The sequence below is a fragment of the Microchirus variegatus genome (assembly GCF_963457635.1).
Source record: "Microchirus variegatus genome assembly, chromosome: 2".
Taxonomy (NCBI): Eukaryota; Metazoa; Chordata; class Actinopteri; order Pleuronectiformes; family Soleidae; genus Microchirus; species Microchirus variegatus.
This window is the reverse complement of record NC_139803.1, coordinates 21479580-21499011: the sequence shown is the minus strand read 5'-3', so window position 1 is coordinate 21499011 and position 19432 is coordinate 21479580. Positions and strand designations below refer to the sequence as shown.

Below are 19432 nucleotides of genomic sequence, written 5' to 3'. Positions count from 1 at the left end.
TTCATATCATATTGTTTTTGTCTTCTCTACAGCTGCCCAACATTTGTAGCAGTGATGACGTCACCTGCAAGCTGGAGGTGACATCACAGGGCCACTGTCTCGAGTACAACTACGACTATGACAACGGGTTTTCTATTAGTAAGATCTACACGTACAAATACACCCACACTAATCACCATTCTTCATTTTTATGGAACCTTCTTTTTAGCTCATTGTTCCTCCATCTTCTTGTCTCATACTCAGCACCAGGTGGTTGGGGAAACAACTGGAGTCCTCAAGGTTCTCAGGACTATGCCTACTTTGAGTCAGGCTTCGCCACAGCCACGCAGCCGCTCGCCAACCGACAGCAAGGTAGCAGCAAGAAAGTACACCACCGCACCAAGAGGCACCGGAAAATCCGAGGCCCCACCAGAGACCAGAAGATCCAGATCTTTTTCAACATCACAGGTAAAAGAAATGTGATTTTAGTTGTCTTTCTGGGTCTTTGCAGAACAGGAATACATCCATCCATCCATTATCTACCGCTTTATCCTCCACCAGAGGGTCACGGGGGGTGCTGTGCCTATCTCAGCAGACATGGGCGATAGGCGGGGTACACCCTGGACAGTTCGCCAGTCCATCACAGGGCCACATATAGAGACAAACAACCAATCACTCACACACTCACACCTACGGTCAATTTAGAGTGACCAATTCACCTAATCCCCATATCGCATGTTTTTGGACTGTGGGAGGAAGCCAGAGAACCCAGAGGAAACCCACGCACACACGGGGAGAACATGCAAACTCCTTGCAGAAAGGCCCTTGTTCCGAAGTTGTTCCAAACGGGGCTCGAACCCAGGAACACAGGTCTTCTTGCTGCAAAGGCAAGAGTGCTAACCACTACACCAACCGTGGGCCCAACAGGAATACATGTTTTATACTATGATCTAAATATTAATTTAAAACTAAGTTATGATGACATTAACTCACAGCAATATACAAGCAATATAAGCAATATACAAAAACGAATAAAAGTTGTTAGAGGCTGATTTTTGTTGTTTGAGAATCTGTCTTTCTTGCACTTTTGCAGCTTGACTGCAATTGTTTCAAAATAGTGGATTCTATAAATGAAAGGAATATCTTTCTGTCTCTTAATCACATACCTGTCCAACTTGGCAGGTGACTTACTTAGTGCAGTGCCGACTTTGGCGGTGTTGGAATGAGATATGGATAGAAATTGTTAAAAGCGCCCTACACAGCACACAACCATTTTGTATAAAGCATCTGTTTTTAGTTATGAGTCGTCTAAACTTTGTCCATACTCCCAGCAAGCATCCCTCTGCCCCTGTTGAGGAACGACTCAATAGAGGTGGCCAATCAGAAGAGGCTCCTGCGGACCTTAGAGCAGCTGACCAACCGACTGAAACGAACACTGGCCAAGCAGCCGCTGTCCAGTTTCCACGTGTCCTCTGAGATGATCGTGGCCGATCCGAAATCTCTGGAGAGCAAGAGGGCGTCTTTGTATTGCAGGCCCGGCTCGGTGCTTAAAGGCCGGATGTGTGGTAAGTGTGTGGACAATATTTTTAGTGTTTTATTTTTATTATTTTAAATTCTCATAATTTCCATGAAGTTACTCATTGTAAGTGCTCTCACAGTCCTGTGTCCGGTGGGAACGTACTTCTCTCTGGAGTTTAATGAGTGTGAGAGCTGCTGGCTGGGCTCCTACCAGGACCAGGAGGGTCAACTGGAGTGCAAGTCTTGTACTGAAGGAACCTCCACAGCTTATCTTCACTCCCGCAGTGTGGCTGAATGTAAAGGTAGGAAGCATGTGTATATAGAGAGTCTAACCTCAGCTTTATGGTAGGTCAATTTTATAGTCTTGGGTGCCTTTACTTGTACTGTGGAATCAGAAGTAGACTAGATTAATGATAGTCATTAATGATAGACGATAGATGTCTTTTGTATCTGATTGCAGGGCAGTGTAAGCCTGGCAGTCATTCTCTGAATGGTCTGGAGATCTGCGAGTCTTGCCCACTGGGACACTTCCAGTCAGGTTTTGGTGCCAGGGAGTGTCTGGTCTGTCCTGATGACACGTCCACTGTCACAAGAGGAGCAGTGGATGACGCAGAGTGTGGAGGTGATGCAGTCTGACTAGACAAACCACATAATGTCAAACAACATTTTTAAAAAGTCTTACGTTGTTATTGTAAATTATGTTGTTACAAAATGTTTTTTTTTGTTATTCTGGACCATGGCTAGCTCTTTCACCTTAATTAATTTCTTTCCTTTTTATGCTTCTCTTGCAGTCCCCTGTTCAGCAGGTCATTTCTCTCGCACTGGTCTGGTCCCATGTTACCCTTGTCCTCGAGATTACTACCAGCCTGAACATGGCCGCTCCTACTGCCTCTCCTGCCCCTTCTATGGAACCACAACTGTTACTGGAGCAACCACCATTCAGCACTGCTCCAGTGAGTGCCTCAAATTAGAAAAGCTAATTTTATTTCCAACAAAAATGCACACTCCGCAGAGTCTGTCCCTCAAATGTGCTGCCACTTCTCCAGTTGTGTGGTACCTGATCTGCATTTTGACACATCACCAAACCAACGTGAAAAATGGATTACTGCACTGGGATTGAGAGGGATAGAAAGTAATATGAGCAGAATGAAAATGAATGTCACTGCACGTCTACAAGTGTGTGAATGATCAGCGGTTAAAACACAGTTTTCAATAAGAATACAGACTTCTGTTCAACTGGATCACAACAGTCTGTCACTGTGGAAGCAAAGGGAAAGAGCCTGTCTTTGCTTACATTGTCTGCATTTTCTGTGGGTTTCATTGTCAGGTTTTGGCTCCAGTTTTCTTCCAAAAGAGGAGAGTGTGACAGCAGCTCCTGAGGTGGAGCCCAGTGAAGACTACCAAGCAAGCAGTCAGGTTAGTACTGTTAATACTGTCATATACAGAAGATTACTTTATCATGCAGAGGACAGCAATTCCTCATAATGCCTGATTTATCTATTACTCCCTACTACTCTACTTAATTGTAAAATTAGCATTATTATTATTATTATTATTATTATTATTATTATTATTATTATTATTATTGTTATTGTTATTGTAGTAATTTGACACTTCCCACTAGATGTATTGATTACCCAGTAGGGCTGTGTATCTTTTATATATTTTTTCTCAATTTAAATTTCCAGTTCTTTTCTTTTAGCATTAAGTCATGTTAAAATGATATAAAAGTAAATATGTGATAAATAAAGTTTATTCACAACATGTCATTAAAATATACGGCTTGTTAGAATCATATGTACAGGAATATGAATAATCTGGTTCCTCGTTTCCCATACATTAAGCATTTGTACAGTTAATACAAGTTTGACAATTTCAACTCTTTCTTTTCATATAATATTGTATGTAAATGTATAATCTGATTAACTTTAGGTTTTCCACGAGTGCTTCCTGAATCCATGTCAGAATAAGGGAACATGTGAGGAAGTCGGGGCTGGCTATGTTTGCACCTGCACACCTGGGTTCACAGGTAAACCAGTCAGACTTTTACCATGTCAGGTCATAAATTAATTAGAATTGAATTAGTTAATATTGGTTGCGGATTTTTTTTATAGTTTTGTATGAAATATGCTATTGTAAACTGTAAGTTATTGTATATTTGGAAACTGTGGGATTTATATTTGTTTTCCTATCTTTTACTTACATCTTACTTCTATGTATTCTTGTGTTATACTTAAAAATTATCACAAATCCACTTTAGACACTTCCATCCTGAATATATTTGTGATTCACATTTTCTTCTTGAAATCACGTTCGCTGTCATCACATGTCTCTCATTTGTATTCAAAATCTCTGTCACAGTTGTGTTGTATGTGACTTTGTTGTGATAAGTGTTTCATGGAGCTGTTGATATTTCTCTCTCACAGGTGCTAAGTGTGAGGTCGACATTGATGAGTGTGACTCTGCTCCGTGCCAGAATGGCGGTCTGTGCAAGGATGGGATGGGAGACTTCCAGTGTCAGTGCAAGCCAGGATTTGTAGGTATGGAATAAGATTGGTATTGTATTTGTATTTTCTAAAGAGTGAATGGTATAGTAAAAATACTTGGATGATTTGTTACTTATAAACCATATGAATCCAACTGGGATAAAATCCCAGAGTTATTTCTCTGAAGCAGACATTTTTCCTTCACCTCTTTTGGGATTTTGTAACAAGAAGCTGTAAAGCACTGGGCCTTATTTTTTATGGTTTGTAATGTCTCCAGTCTCATCCCACATTAAAAGATCACAAACAGATAATAATATCAACAATGAAACTATTCAAAACATTAAAACCAAGAAATGAAGGAAATAAAAAACTTGAATGAACTTGATAAAATCATCTGGGAACCTTTTAGTATTCCATTGTGGGAGAAATATGTTGAGGTTGCAGTCTTTGTGCCAAACTGTTTTTTCTTGATGGTACACCACAGATTTTTATTAAAGTCATATGTCTAATTCATTTGTACTTAAACACATTACATTGTTTTCTTCCCTGTTTGTCTCAGGCTTTCTATGTGAGGCTGAGGTGAACGAGTGTATGTCCTCCCCTTGCCTAAATGAAGGCGTTTGTGTGGACGAGGTCAACAAGTTCACCTGCAGTTGTGCCGGAGGCTTCACAGGTTGGAAAACAAGATGATATTACCCATTAAATGTCCAGTGTTTAACGTTTAGGAGGATTTGAAGATTGGCAGAAATTGTACTACCCCTAGGTATGTTTGTGTTATTAGGTTTATCATAGCTTCAAGATAATCTTCTGGGGGTTTAAATAACCTTACTATAAACCTTTAATATGTAGGCAAGGGCATTCCTTTATGGAGGTCACCATCTGCAAAAACAAGGAAAATGCTGTGAAAGTGTTGACATGTTACATCCATCCTGGTTTGTCAAGGCCTCCTCTTTTTTTATTGCACTTCTCAGTCACACCATTAGATGGCACTAGTTCTCACTAATTCTTACACACTGGACCTTCAATTCTGAATATCAGTTTCAAAACCCAATAGGTCATCTATTAACTATACTGTTGTTATGGTTACTGTATATTCTGTAACTATTCTCTAACTTTATATTATATAGAATATAAGGCGCATATTTGGCTTCTTTCCGTCTTTTTTTCTCGGACTTAATATAACTTTTCATATTTTCACAGGATCCCGGTGCGAGCTGGAAATAAACGAGTGTCTTTCCAATCCTTGTCTGAACGGAGGTTTGTGTGACGACATGACAGGCGGTTACACCTGCAATTGTGTTGCTGGCTTCTCGGGGGACAGCTGCGAGGTCAACATTGATGAGTGTTACAGCGCCCCTTGTCTAAATGGAGGCGTGTGTCTGGATGCTGTGAATAGTTTCAGGTAATAAAAGTTTTTAACTGAAAGATGCAGCTCTTGATAGAGATTATTGGAGATGAATTGAATGTGTTATTGTTTGTTTACCTTAAAAAGTGCTAATGAAGCACCTCCTTCTCTCCCAGGTGTCAGTGTGTGAAGGGTTACCGGGGCCGTCTGTGTGAGGTGGATGTGGATGAGTGCGATCCTAACCCCTGTGTGAACGGAGCCAGCTGTCTGGACGGTCTTGGGTTCTACACCTGCCGCTGCCTCCCTGGGTTCAACGGAACCAGGTGTGAGACAGGTACTATAGGACAGATGACACATCACTATGGAAAGGATAGGGAAGGAACAGAGTGATCAATCAGTCACACATATCCTGAAATGTCTTTTTAAGCACAGCTTGCATTTACATTATTCATTGCCAACCATAGAAGGAAGATGAATACGTCCCAAAGGATACAAAGGGTTTTAGTATTTCCCTACAATGGCCGCGTTTCCCAGATTCGTTAAGAAGCTCTTAAAGGGACACTTTGTAGTATTTATGGGTTTATATAACCCAAAATCCACTTTTTTATACATATTATGTGCTCCTGCATTGTCTAGTCGATGTATAATAGTTTTTGTTTCATTTTCGTAGTGTTTCAAAAAGTCATTTAAAATAACACGGTCGCGGGCCGTGGTTGCATAGCCACTGTTAGCAGCGAGACGCCATGTTTCTACCGGAGCCTGTAAGGACAAATGCGAGAGAACAAATCAAGCGTCTCTTTACTTGTAGCGGAAGTCCCGCCTCCTCTCTCTCCGCTTCGTCTGCTACGGCCGCGGTAGCTCGCCCTCTCCCTCGCCTCACGAACCTCATCTGCTGACACTTAGAAAGACGACGAGGACGACATTTGACCGGATGCGGATACCGTAGCGCTCAGGGAAGGGAGGGGGTGAGCAGAGCAGCAGGTCTTTGTTGTAAATTTCAGTCTCTCCTCTAGATGGCACTATAAACTACTTACTTCACCTTTAACGCTAAGATCTTCTTTGGAGCGCTCTTAAGAACGCTGTGAAAGAAGAAGGTGTTTCCCAGAGTCGCTCTTAGCTTAAGAAGATCTTTCACTAAGAAGGAAACGTAATATCGAGCTGACCCACTCTTAACAGCCTTCTTAGCGATCAAATGTTCAGTGATCACAGCCGCTAGGGGCGTCTACATTTCTAGGTTACAGTGATCAAGCCGCATCAGGGAAATTTATATCCTCCACTATTTGAAATAATAAAACAATGTTCAATGTTGAAATGCGCTCATAGCTGTGGACCACTGGCGCAAGAAACATAGACTAATAGTAGAGAAGAAAAAACTGTTATTGAATTACACGTTTATGAGTTTATAGTACTACACATAAAATTATAATAATAATAATAATAAAATAATATAATTCCTCACTTTCTGAGAGGCCTCGTCCCCCTCAACATCAATGCCCCCTGTCTGGCTTTGGAATTCCTGCCACTTCTTTCGCAGAGCACCCCAGTCACGCAGGCCACATGGGCTGGAGGGGGACATCTTCTCCGCTATAGCCTGCCATACACGGTTCTTCACCGTGATGTTTTTCTTTCCTTTAGTGCCACCAAATAAAACTTCACGGTGCTGCCACACCTCGTCCACCAACACACCCATCTCCTCTGCGGTAAACGACGGTGCCCGCTTGGTTTTTTTGCTGCCGATTTCTTCCATTCTCACATGTGTGTGCCAATATTCACGGGGGGTATATATGCGCTAATGGGCTTGATTACTACTTGGATACACCTGATGGCACACACACACGTTATCAAAATGAACTTAATGCTATATCCACGTGCAAACACTTTGTTTGAGCGGGAGAGACACGCGTAGACGTGCAACTAGGCTACTAAATATATGGTTATCAGCACATGATGTGAAGCTAATCCACTAACTCAGTACTCATCATGGATATCGCAAGTTCTTATAAACAACAACAATAGAAAGGATGGAGGATGGACGCAGTAAAGCTAGATTAGTTATTCCAGATGGGCAATAACAAGGTAGACAACTGGTGTGCTTGTCAAAACGCCATACATTAACGGCACGCTAGAACAAATCTAAAGGTAACAGCCTTTATAGGGCTGTGTAACGTTGCTGGGCGTGCGTACCATAGCATTAATTCCTGCAGGTGCCCCTGAGCCTAATTGCACCTGTGTGGGGGGACCACGGGGCGTTTAGTGTGACTTATGCGCTGATAAAGCGGTGGGTGATCGGTTTGCCTGGCATCGATTGATTCAGTTTCAGCACCACCGTGGTGAACAGCTCTCGTTAAGAGCTTCTTAAGAAGCTTCTTTGTCTTGATCTTACGGTTCTCCTAAGAAGGCAGTTAAGAACGTGTCTGGGAAACACCCGTATCTTAGCGCTCCTTCTTAGCCATTCCTTCTTAATAGCCTTCTTAAGTCCTTAAGAAAGATCGAATCTGGGAAACGTGGCCAATATCTTGTGCAATAAGTGACTTTTAAATATCTCAATAAAGCAGTGTTCAGATCTTGATTTGTTTAAGATCAAGACAGATGGAGGCAACAGCAACATTGTGGTAGTAAAGCCATGAGATTGCTGTAAACAGGTTGTCGTATGACTGACAACACAAAGATGTGTCCACAAAAAGTTGTGGAAATGAATGCTACAGTTTGAAAACCTGGTCATTCTGTCGTGCTGTATACGCAGAAATGCTCCCTCTATGCTAATTAAACGATTATTTAAAAATAAAATTGTTTTGTGTGCCCACTGATTCTATTTATTGTTTCCTGTACTGTCCTACCAGAGATGTCTTCTGCTTTCAACCTGGACTTTGAGGTGTCCGGTATTCATGGGTATGTGATGATGGACGGAGTGATGCCGGCACTGACAGAGATCACCTGCACCTTTTGGATGAGGTCATCAGACACCACAAATTATGGCACACCTGTTTCCTATGCCGTGGAGCGCAGCGACAATGCTTTCCTACTCATAGATTATAATGGGTCAGTGATATACCAGGAGATGAGAGATTGTATAGATAGTATACTATTATACCCTCATATTCTCCTTCTTCCCATTGGTTCCCCTACTGACAGGTGGGTGCTGTATGTGAATGGGAAGGAGCGCATCACAGACTGTCCTGCAGTTAACACTGGTGACTGGTACCACATCGGAGTTTCCTGGAGAAGCTGGGATGGCGACTGGAGAATCTACATCAATGGGAAGCCCTCAGACGGAGGCAAAGGCCTATCAGTTGGCACCACTATCCCAGGTGTAGTGCTATCCTCGACCTGGTTAACAGTCCACAAATTATTCTTAGTCTTAATATTTGATGAAATATATCAGATTCTGATGTCAGACAAACAGTAAACTAGTAGACGGAAGGATACATGTACTTGATGAGCAGTGGTTAATCTTTGATATTGTCCCTGTCTTGTAGGTGGTGGGGTGCTGGTATTGGGTCAGGACCAAGACCAGAGGGGTGAGGGCTTCAACCCTGTTGAATCCTTTGTTGGGTCCATCAGTCAACTCAATATCTGGGATCGTGTCCTGACGCCACAGCAGGTAAACATAAGATAACCACCACTGAATTTAAACCTTAAATGAATGATTCAGATTTAGAATCTTTCTGTCTTATAAGGATATACGCTCACAGGCCACAGGACACCTAATAAAGTTCCACCTTACATGACACAATCATATCAGCAGGAATATCAAATGTGAGTTTGACTTAATTTGTTTTATTTGACAGATCAAGGTCCTGGCCAGCAGCTGTCCAGCGTCCCATGTGACCCACAGAGGGAATGTCCTTGCCTGGCCAGACTTTCTCAATGGGGTTGTGGGCCGAGTCAAAGTGAACCTCAGCAGCATTTTCTGTGCTGGTAAGAAAGTAATGCATGTTCATGTTTTGTGATCAAGTGTGAGAATATGTTTGCCATGTGGCCATTGACTTTACTTCAATCAACCACAAGATTAAATCTGGTAATTGGTTGATCAGTGTATATGAGATTATAATACTGATTTCAATACTGTATCTATGCAGCTCTCAGACTTGGACATTATATGTCAAAGTAAAGTCACATTGCCTTGGATTCCACCCTCTTTCTTCAGACTGCCCAAAGCTGGAGAATGCATTTCCCCACATGCATGCCTCCACTGTGGAGGTGAGCCCTGGTGCTCAGGTCCAGCTGTCCTGTGACCCCGGGTTTTACCTGGTGGGGGAGCCGGTGCTGCAGTGTCAGAACAAAGGAGAGTGGAGCCATCCTCTGCCCAGCTGTGAACGTGAGACTTGTGACATGAGCTGCACTTTGATTTGCATTGCAAATGAGCAGAAGCCAGATCCTGTTTTACTGATTTGTGTTGAAAAACACAAAATGACATGATCTAGTTGTTGATTCAGAACCATCTTTCTCAGTCTCTGTTTACAGGAAGATTTTTTCAGGCTCAAACACACAAGGCCTAAGTGTTACTTTTTCTATTAACTGTCCTGCAGGTGTGTCCTGTGGACCTCCTCATCCTCTGGAGAATGGCTTGATTCAGGGAACAGATTTTCATTCTGGCAGTTCTGTAGTTTACCAGTGTAACGCTGGCTTTTACCTGCTGGGTGATGCCAAGGTGCACTGCACCAACAGCGGCAAGTGGGGAGGAAATTCACCCGCTTGTCTTGGTACCTAATTCTCTTATGTGTATTTATTTCATTGCTATATATATGGGAAATAAGTCTGTCAGAAATATTTTTTAAAAAGACAGAATATACTATGATGCATACAGAACAGTGTGTGTCTGTGTTTAGATGTGGATGAGTGTGCTCTGGGATCAGACTGTGATGACCATGCCAGCTGCCAGAACACAGATGGCTCTTACACCTGCACTTGTAATCACCCGTACACTGGAGATGGCAAAAACTGCACAGGTTGGGAAACTTTAAATGTCCTGTTTATAGTGTTAATAACTGCAATGATAGTAAAAGTATAGTAAAAGGATCATCTTGTTGTATGTGTATGTTCCCACCAGAGCCAGTGAAGTGTGAGAATCCTGGGTCTCCGGAATTTGGTCACAGAAGTGGCAGCAACTTTCTGGTGGGAGGTGAGGTCGTCTTCAGCTGCAATGACGGCTATGAGCTGATTGGCTCTTCTCAACTTTACTGCACGGACACTGGAAACTGGGACGATGGTGTGCCATACTGCAGAGGTGAGACATGAAGTGACATGCTAGTATAATTAATGGCCTTAAGCTTATAAGTATTATCAGTGGGAAGTTATAGTTTGGATGTTTGCGAAACCTGCTCAAGTGTACAGTACTTTAAGAATATATTTTCAGCTTTATCTTTCCATTAGTCAGCCTTTTCCTGCTGAAAACTCATTGGTAAACTTTTTTTTTTGCTTGCGGGGACACTGGAGCTGCTTTTCTGCTGATGCCTCATTTGGTAAATGTTTATCTCGTAAGTAAATCTGAAAGAAGTGTTTCAAACACTGAAGTCACAAAACAACATATTTGAATGTACTAATGTACAGCAGTGCATCAAAAACACCCGTGTGCTGTGCGGACTTTGGTGTTGGGAATCACTGGTTTATTCGGCTACACAAACTTCCCTTACTTGTCAGAAAAGGCTGATATTGTGAGGCTAAAAAGTGAGCCTTTTGTTGAAAGGCTCATGGCTGTTTTTCCTTCGAGCAAATGCCTGGCTTTTTTAAACTGGATCTAGAGGCAGTGGGCCAGCAGGGGGCATGCAGAGCTCAGCCAGAAGTGAATATGTCAGTGCCTTATACAACCATACTTCAGAGAAAACCTCAATTATCCCTTTAATCACAGTTTTGTTGTCATGTAAATGACAAAGACACAAAAATAACATACACTTCTCAAAGATGCTGTAAAAACACAAACATACTGTACACGTGAGTACACTTTCCGGAAGTGAACAATATGCATTGTGCTTCACCCTCATCGCTGTGAAGGGGTGATTATATCTGCAGCTGTTTTTTTGTCTGCTACTGTGCAGCAGCCTGAAAGGACTGACCACTGCAGCATCTCCATCTTGGCTCTAAGCCATGGTCTTCCTCACAGAGAAAGAGAAACGGATTTACTAAGCAAACATAGACTGTGCCAATCTGTTAATGTTCAGCACACATTGGTTGTTGATCATCAAACATTGAAAAGAAAATGAAAAGTGAAAGACTGTTTATTCTTTCCAAAATCAAGGTTAAAATCAGATTTTTCCTATTTTCCTTTGACAGGTATTTCTGCCCAAAGTGTGAACACACTCTGTGTAGTTTGTCATTTTGTGAGGCTTCAAACGTTTTTATTGATTGTATTGATATAACTCGGATATTAACTGAGTATTCAAAATGTGAGGTGGTCGATGTGTGGCTCCAGAATTACTTTGTTGTCATGATGGCTGCTCATTTCTGTGCAGCTTCGACTGCTATCTTGTCCATTCTTTGTTTGATCTGTCTTAGGACTCATCCTTTGGTCTTTGAGTACATTAATAAAATCATAGAGGAGTAAATATTTAAACAATGTCGCTCTGTCACATTTCTTTGGCCTCGCTCCAGTTTTCCAATATCGGTCTAATCCTATGAGTCAAAATCTAAATAATGCTTAATGTGTATGGAGCTAAAGGTGAGGGTAGCTTCACTTTCAGTCTTTGTTTAGTCAGTGAAATCTGTGTTCTTTAATCATTTCGTCTATGTTTCCAGCCCTCTCCTGTCCCACACCAACTGTGCCAGAGAATTCCATGATGAAGGGTGACAACTTCACTTATGGCAGCAAGGTGACTTTCAGGTATCATTTGCATCCCCTTCCACACATTATTGTCATGATGACAGTTAAACATTTGACACAATTTGATAGTTAAAGCCAGTGTTGACAGTTTATTGTTTTAACATCTGCATCTAACTCTGTTTTCATCTGTCTCAGCTGTAAGAAGGGCTTCCTGCCTGAGATCCCGTATGACTTTCAGTGTCTCACGAGTCAGAGATGGAGTGGGACTCCACCTGTCTGTCACCCACAGACCTGTGGCAGCCCTCCAACTGTTGAGAATGCTGACTACACCCTCATCACAAACACATACCTGTCCACTGTCACATACACCTGCTCTAAGGGATACAGGTACGGATCAGTTACCACCTGCTGCACTGTTCACTGGACTGTTCTAGACATATATATACAATTAGTCATCTATAAATCTATGTGACGCTAAAATTGCTCGTGTGTGTGTGTGTGTAATGACCAAGTTATGTTGATGCAAAGATCGCAGGGCTCCATGGAAGTAGTTTGTGAAGCATCAGGGGACTGGAGCAGGCCTTTCCCCCGCTGTGTGAACATCCTGTGCACTGAACCGCCAGCCTTGAGAGATGCTGTGACTGTAGGAGAGAACTTTGAACTGGGAAACAAGGTGCACTATGTCTGCAAGGAAGGGTAAATGTGGTTGACGTCTTCTCTGTTAATATGCTGTTAATGTGTCAGTTGAATAGTGTGAAAATGTTAAAACTCTGTTGTCATTTTTGATGAAGGCCTCTGAAGCAATTTGACCTTGCAGTTGACTTTACTTTCTTCATGGTGCCATTTCTTATGAAATAGTCTACTGTCCATTGCAATCCATTTTGCAATAGTCAGTCACAGGGAGACTCAGGTTACATCTAAATACCTCTGGTTTTGCTGTTAACTCGATTGCACTAAGATGATATTACAGGCTTTAAGTAGTCTGTTACTGCAAAAAGAGAACACACAGAGAACACATTTGGACCAGTGTCTTCTCATTTGCCTCCATCATTTTACAAGGCAACTGCTTTGAAATCATACTTGCTGTATTAGAATTTAAAATAACTTTGGGACATATAACACCTAAATATGAAATTTAACAAATACATTTTTTATCTTCTTCATGTGCAGCTACACTCTGATTGGCCCAGAGACCAGGGAATGTCTGCCAAGTGGCGAATGGAGTGAAAGCTCTGCCCAGTGTGTCCCTCGCTCCTGTGGCCCCCCACCTGCCATTGACCATGCAGAGCCCTATGAGAGCCACCAGCTGTTTGGGGACACTGCTAACTACTACTGCACTGACGGATTCACTGCCAGCAACAATTCCAAGATGGTGTGTAATGCTCAGGGTGTGTGGGCACCTCCTGATGGCTTTGAGGCCCCTCGCTGCATTGCAAACTTCTGCTTACGTCCTCCTGAGCTGCACCATGCGATCCTAGACTCCGTCAACAAACCCAAATATGCCAGCAACTCTGAAGTGAGCTATAAATGTGAAGAAGGGTTCATGCTCAACACTACAGCCACACTGAGATGTTTAATGGGAGGAGAGTGGGAGCCTTCACCGTATGACATTGGCTGTGTGCCTGTAAGGTGTTCCAAGCCTGACAGCATTGACAGGGGCTACATCAGCGGGACAAACTACAGTTTTGGAGCTGTGGTGGCGTACAGCTGCTTTGCAGGCTTCCTGATCAGAGGGGAGAAGAGGAGGACCTGTAAGGCCAATGGGGAATGGGGAGGAGTGCTCCCTATCTGTGTACCTGTGTCCTGCTCCACCCCTCCTGCACTCAAGAATGGACAGGTTAGCCACAAACACCAGAATTACACATTGCACACATTAATACTTATGTTTTATCCTCCTAAACACCTAGTTTAGATTAGATGAATGATTAAAGCTGCAGTTTAGTTTTCAGAATGATCTGGAATAAAAGAAATATGAAAACAAACACTGACCAAGAGTAGTACTTGCAGTTCTTTAGAACAGCTTTAGGTCTAATGTGTAACATTTAGGAGAGTTTATTAGCAATACATTAATACACAGTATACTACTCATAAGTTTGTTTTAAAACAAATGTCTTTGGGTTTTCATAGCTTCAGAATTAGCCTTTTATATGTACTCTAGACAAGGGCCTTGTTTAATGGAGGCTGCCATTTTGCACAGCCATGTTTCTACAGCAGTCCAAAACGGGCCAATGCTTGCGTTTCATGTCTTAAAATGGAGGCCTACTCTGCAAACCAAGATTAACAACATTATTTCTGGTTTGTAAAGGCCACCATAGTTTCCTGACATGCTTGGCAGTTTACAGTCTGCAGTCTCACCTGTAGATGTTAATAATACAAACACACTGGACCTTTAAATACTGTTATTTTATTCTGTTATTTGTCATGTATTGATGTTTCATGTTTCTTATATGATAAAATATATCCTGTATTTTTATTCTATTCTAGATAAAAGGTCGATTCACCTTCAACAGCAAGGTGATGTATGCCTGTAATCCTGGATACAGACTGATTGGTCGTCCAGATCGAGTTTGCCAAGCCAATCGGCAGTGGTCCAACAGCGACCCTCCCACCTGTGTCCTTTTGACCTGTGACCCTCCTCCTAATGTCACCCATGGATATTACCGAGGCTCAGATTTCCAGGTGGGCCGAAAAGTGGAGTATGTTTGTGATGAGGGTTACGAGCTGGTCGGGGATTCTATCTGGACCTGTCTGAAGTACGGCCGGTGGGATAAGGCGAGGCATCCACGCTGCTCACCTGTGCAGTGTCCAGAGCCGCCGCTGGAAGAGAACCACCTGGTCCTGAAGGGCCTGGACTCAGAATCTGGAACTGTGGAGTTATCCTGCGAGGATGGCTATGTCCTGGAGGGTGCACGGATTCTTCGCTGCACACCATCGCAGGAGTGGAATGAAACCTTTCCAGTGTGTAAGCAAGTGTTTTGTGGCTCACCTCCCGAAGTTTCTTTTGGAGGGACTCCCTTGTCTTCTCCCCCATTCCCTTTTGGCTCAGTGGTGACCTACACATGCATGGATGGCTTTGCTTTAAGAAAAGAGGGCTCTTTATCCTGCCTAGCGAATGGCCAGTGGAGTAATCCTTACCCAGAGTGTATCCCTGTTGAATGTCCTCAGCCTGTGGAAATCTCTAATGGTATTGTTGATGTCCAGGGTCTGATGTACCTCAGCAAAGCCCTGTACAGTTGTAGGACTGGATATAATTTGTTGGGTAACTCCACTGTCCTCTGTGGAGAAAAGGGACTTTGGATCGGAGGGGTCCCATCTTGCCGTCCAATTGAATGCCCCATACCTAAACAGATAGTCAGTGGAAAGGTGGTTTATACAAAACTCCAGTTTGGTCACAGTGCCTCTTACTCCTGTCGTCGTGGTTACCGACTTCAAGGCCCAGAGTCTCTCAAGTGTCTGGCAAGTGGGGAATGGGATTCCGAGCCACCTGTTTGTGTCCAGATATCGTGCACGCCACCGCAGCCTATTGAAAATGGTTTTGTGGAAGGTCAGGATCACAGTTTTGGTGTCACTATTTTCTACAGCTGTTTTCCTGGATTCCAGCTGCTCGGCCAAGACCATCTGACCTGTGAGGAGTTCGGCTGGTCGAGTTCTATTCCTGTCTGTGTGCTATCAGACTGTGGCCTGCCTCCTCACATCGACTTTGGGGAGTATGTCAGGGTGCAGGAGGCAGGCTCTGTTGTACCCTCAAAAGACAGTGGAACATTAGCCCCACCAGACTTGAGTTTTCTTCATGGGATATTGATTGAATACCGTTGCCACAACGGTTACGACCTCACAAGTCCCGTCAGGTTGGTGTGTCAGGAGGATGGAGGCTGGAATGGAACAGCACCATACTGTGTCCCAGCAGAGTGTGAAACACCACCCAGTCCAGAACATGGCTGGGTGAATGTGACTGACACATCCCTGGGCAGCATGGTCAAGTATACTTGTGAGGAGGGATATGAGCTACAGGGCGAGCCAGTGAGGCAGTGTGTGTCAGGTCGATTGTGGACTAATAATGCCCCCATTTGTTGGCCCATTTCCTGTGGCGACCCAGGAGCTACAGCTAATGGCACAGCTCATGGAGGACTTTTTGTGTATCCTGAAGTTCTGCATTATGAGTGTCATCCTGGTTTTATCCTCAAAGGAAGTGACACTAGCGCATGCCAAGCAGATGGAAAGTGGAATGGACAAAAGCCTCACTGTGAGCCACTTTCTTGTGGTCCTCCTAAAGTCCCCATTGACATTACTTTCAAAGGAGAGGAGTACACCTATAATAACAAGATAGAACTGAGCTGCCGGCCTGGTTTCCTCTTACAGGGGAAATCTGTGAGTGTCTGCCAGGCCGATGGCACCTGGAGCCACAACTCTCCTACATGTGTACCTGACCACTGTGGGAAACCCCCACTTATACCGAATGGGCGAGTGCTGGGATCAGAGTTTGGGCTCAACAGCAAGGTAAAATATGAATGTGATGAAGGATACACAATCAATGGAGACTCCACACGGGTTTGTAAGTCAGATGGACTTTGGGACAAACCCGCACCTCACTGTGACATCATTAGTTGTGATCCACCTGAGGACATTAGCCACGGCTTCCTGAATGGCTCCAGCTTCAACTATGATGACGTGGTGGAATACGTGTGTTTCGATGGCTATGAGGTCCTTGGGGATCCCAGCCTGCAGTGCTCTGCCCAAGGCTTCTGGATTGGCACTGTGCCTCTGTGCCGGCCCTGCATCTGTGCCCTCCCTGTGTTAAAATTTGGGGCGATTCTTGGGCACAACCGCGCTTGTGGGGCCCAAGTACATTTTCAGTGTGACGATGGCTACAAACTGCTGGGTCCTTCACAGGCGGTGTGTGAGAAGGGAGGGGTGTGGAACCCCGGAGTGCCTGCGTGTGGCCGAGGAAGGTGTACTGCCACCCCGCCTACAGTTTCTAATGCTGTCCTGGCAGGCAGCACCACCTTCTTAGACACAGTGATATACAGGTGTCGGCCCGGGTTTCAGTCAAGGGGATATCCACGCCTGTCCTGTGGAAGAGACGGCAGGTGGGGGGAACCCAGGATCAGCTGTGAGCCTGTGAGTTGTGGAAAACCTCCAACTATAGCCAATGCTCATGTGGTGGGAGACACCTTCACCTTCCCTAACCAAATCACATACAGGTAAATACTGGTATTGAAAAGTTGAATTTTTATCTTTATTTACAGTATGCACCCTCATTTTGCCGTCATGCGTGTCCCCTTTCTTCTCCAGATGTGAGGAAGGGTATGCTCTAACAACACAGACGGCTTCCCTCTCCTGCCAGAGTAACGGGTCATGGTCCAAACACAGCATTCGGTGCTGTTCCTCCCCCTGCATGCTGCCCACCAACTTCACCATCCCCCATTTGGTAATTACTGGGAAGGAGCTCACACCTGTTGGGGGCACAATCTCACTCTCCTGCCCTCCTGGCTTCTACCTGCAGGGGTCACCACTGGCTGAATGTCAGGTAGGGAACATGTTGATAAGATAAGGAAGTAAATCAATAATAGCTTTTTTCCCATTGTGAAATCATGTTTCCTAGAGATGTTGATATAAAATATTGAAATATGTTTGTACTGTTAAAACTAATTTAAAAATAGTATCATAATTATATTCATAAAAATGTTTAATTATGGGATTGCAATGACTCGCATGAATGACTGAAACACATTCTCTACTCTAAAAATAAAATATGCATCACTTTGCTCGTCTTTTCTTCAAAAAATGGCATTAAGAACTCATGAATAATGTAGTATTTACCTGTCCTGTTTTTTTGTTGGGTGTGATAAGCTGGGTGGAGGCTGGACTCCAGGCATCATGACAGTTTCCTGCGAGCTGGTGATGTGTGAGAAACCCCCTCCCCTTCCTCACGGTGTCACTGAGGGAGACAACTACAACTATGGAGACTTTGTCATGTACTCCTGCCTCCCTGGCTTTTATATGAAGGTACTACTTGTCAATAAGCCACAAAATGATCTCAGTAAATATGTCACGACAAGTAAAAACATCTGTACTGGAAACAGACCTCATATGAAACTGTAGACAATGCCTAATAATTGTGGCTTTATCTCCTCTCCTGCATTGTGCTTTTAAACTGCAGGGTGTTTGCACTGAGCTAATGGCTAACAATCAGATTACAGAGTCACATGATTTCTCTTCAGTGGTCAATAGGAATGGGCTGCTATAGAGAGAAAAGAATGAGCTGAGTCACTCTTCCACTGAAACAATGATACACTACACTCCTCTGTTTGAGTGCTCATTGCAGTAATTGACTTTTAGAACAGAAGACTGAGAGAGGACACCATTTGAGTTTGTAATAAAAGACAAGATATACAAAGTCTTGATTGCATTATGTTTCCTGATATTCCTGATATTGTTGCTAATCTATATAAAGTAGGCTTCCTTCCCTGATTTGCTGTATTCAGGTAACCTGCTTCATTTTATGGCTTAACACCATTATCTTTGTCGCAGGGAGACTCAATTCAGACCTGCCAGGGAGACAGGACATGGAGTGGCACCCAGCCAGTGTGTGTTGGTAGGTTTGTGTTCAGACAGACCTTGACTTGTCTGTAGTAGTTGTGAAATATATAATTCCCTTTTTTGGACTATTCTTTTGGACCAATAACTATGCCACAAAGTCAGTTAAATCCCCTTTCTGATGCCCAGTTTAAACCTCTAAATATTCATCTGTGGAACCACGTATTTGACATTCTTAGATTAGATTGGATCAAATCTATTCATTGCCTTGGGGACTGAGATGAGGGTGTCTGTGGTTGTTCAGGGTGGCCTGAACTGTTGCCTGTGTGCACCTCTCCGCCACCTTTCCCATAGTGTCCAGTCTGTATGTGCTCAATACTGAGACAGCCCTTCTAATGAGCCTGTCCAGTCTCCTTCTGTCAATGTCCTCTAAGTTACCTCCCCAGCAGATAGCATCAAAGGAAATGGCCCTCACAACCACAGACTGATAAAATATGTGCAGCATTTCTATGCACATAAACAACCTGAGCCTCCAGAGAAAAAAGAGGATGTCTGCATCCTTATGTGTGGACCAGTCAAGCTTGTTTTTCAGGTGCAGGCATAGATATTTACAGAACTGCACCACTAATGTCCTCACCTGGTATACTGACATTCTAGAGGAGCAAGGGTTAGGGTCAAGTCTAAGTGAAAGTCTACCACCGTCTTCTGAAGCACTCAGCCAGAGGCAGTTGGCAACTGGCCAATTCATTAAACGCCATCATTAAGTTCCTGCACTCATTCTCCTGTCCATCCCTTATACATGCCACAATA

The 19432-nt window shown here is 43.5% G+C and overlaps 1 protein-coding gene across 1 annotated transcript in view; it reads left to right on the top strand.

The window, feature by feature from the left end:
• svep1 (sushi, von Willebrand factor type A, EGF and pentraxin domain containing 1) overlaps positions 1–19432 on the top strand; it is a gene marked incomplete at its 5' end in the record, with an annotated part of 97112 nt that overhangs the window by 68899 nt on the left and 8781 nt on the right. The window contains 28 exons of the mRNA XM_083905618.1: positions 33–138; positions 244–447; positions 1311–1544; positions 1638–1799; positions 1958–2119; positions 2289–2450; positions 2825–2913; positions 3430–3526; positions 3924–4037; positions 4543–4656; positions 5184–5385; positions 5505–5662; positions 8169–8367; positions 8461–8636; positions 8805–8929; positions 9117–9246; positions 9476–9646; positions 9858–10031; positions 10158–10277; positions 10379–10555; positions 12061–12145; positions 12281–12472; positions 12614–12781; positions 13256–13922; positions 14570–17286; positions 17378–17612; positions 17936–18091; positions 18617–18680. Of these exons, the coding sequence (XP_083761744.1) occupies positions 33–138; positions 244–447; positions 1311–1544; positions 1638–1799; positions 1958–2119; positions 2289–2450; positions 2825–2913; positions 3430–3526; positions 3924–4037; positions 4543–4656; positions 5184–5385; positions 5505–5662; positions 8169–8367; positions 8461–8636; positions 8805–8929; positions 9117–9246; positions 9476–9646; positions 9858–10031; positions 10158–10277; positions 10379–10555; positions 12061–12145; positions 12281–12472; positions 12614–12781; positions 13256–13922; positions 14570–17286; positions 17378–17612; positions 17936–18091; positions 18617–18680 (7360 nt within the window). The remainder of the gene's footprint in view (positions 1–32; positions 139–243; positions 448–1310; positions 1545–1637; positions 1800–1957; positions 2120–2288; positions 2451–2824; positions 2914–3429; positions 3527–3923; positions 4038–4542; positions 4657–5183; positions 5386–5504; positions 5663–8168; positions 8368–8460; positions 8637–8804; positions 8930–9116; positions 9247–9475; positions 9647–9857; positions 10032–10157; positions 10278–10378; positions 10556–12060; positions 12146–12280; positions 12473–12613; positions 12782–13255; positions 13923–14569; positions 17287–17377; positions 17613–17935; positions 18092–18616; positions 18681–19432) is intronic.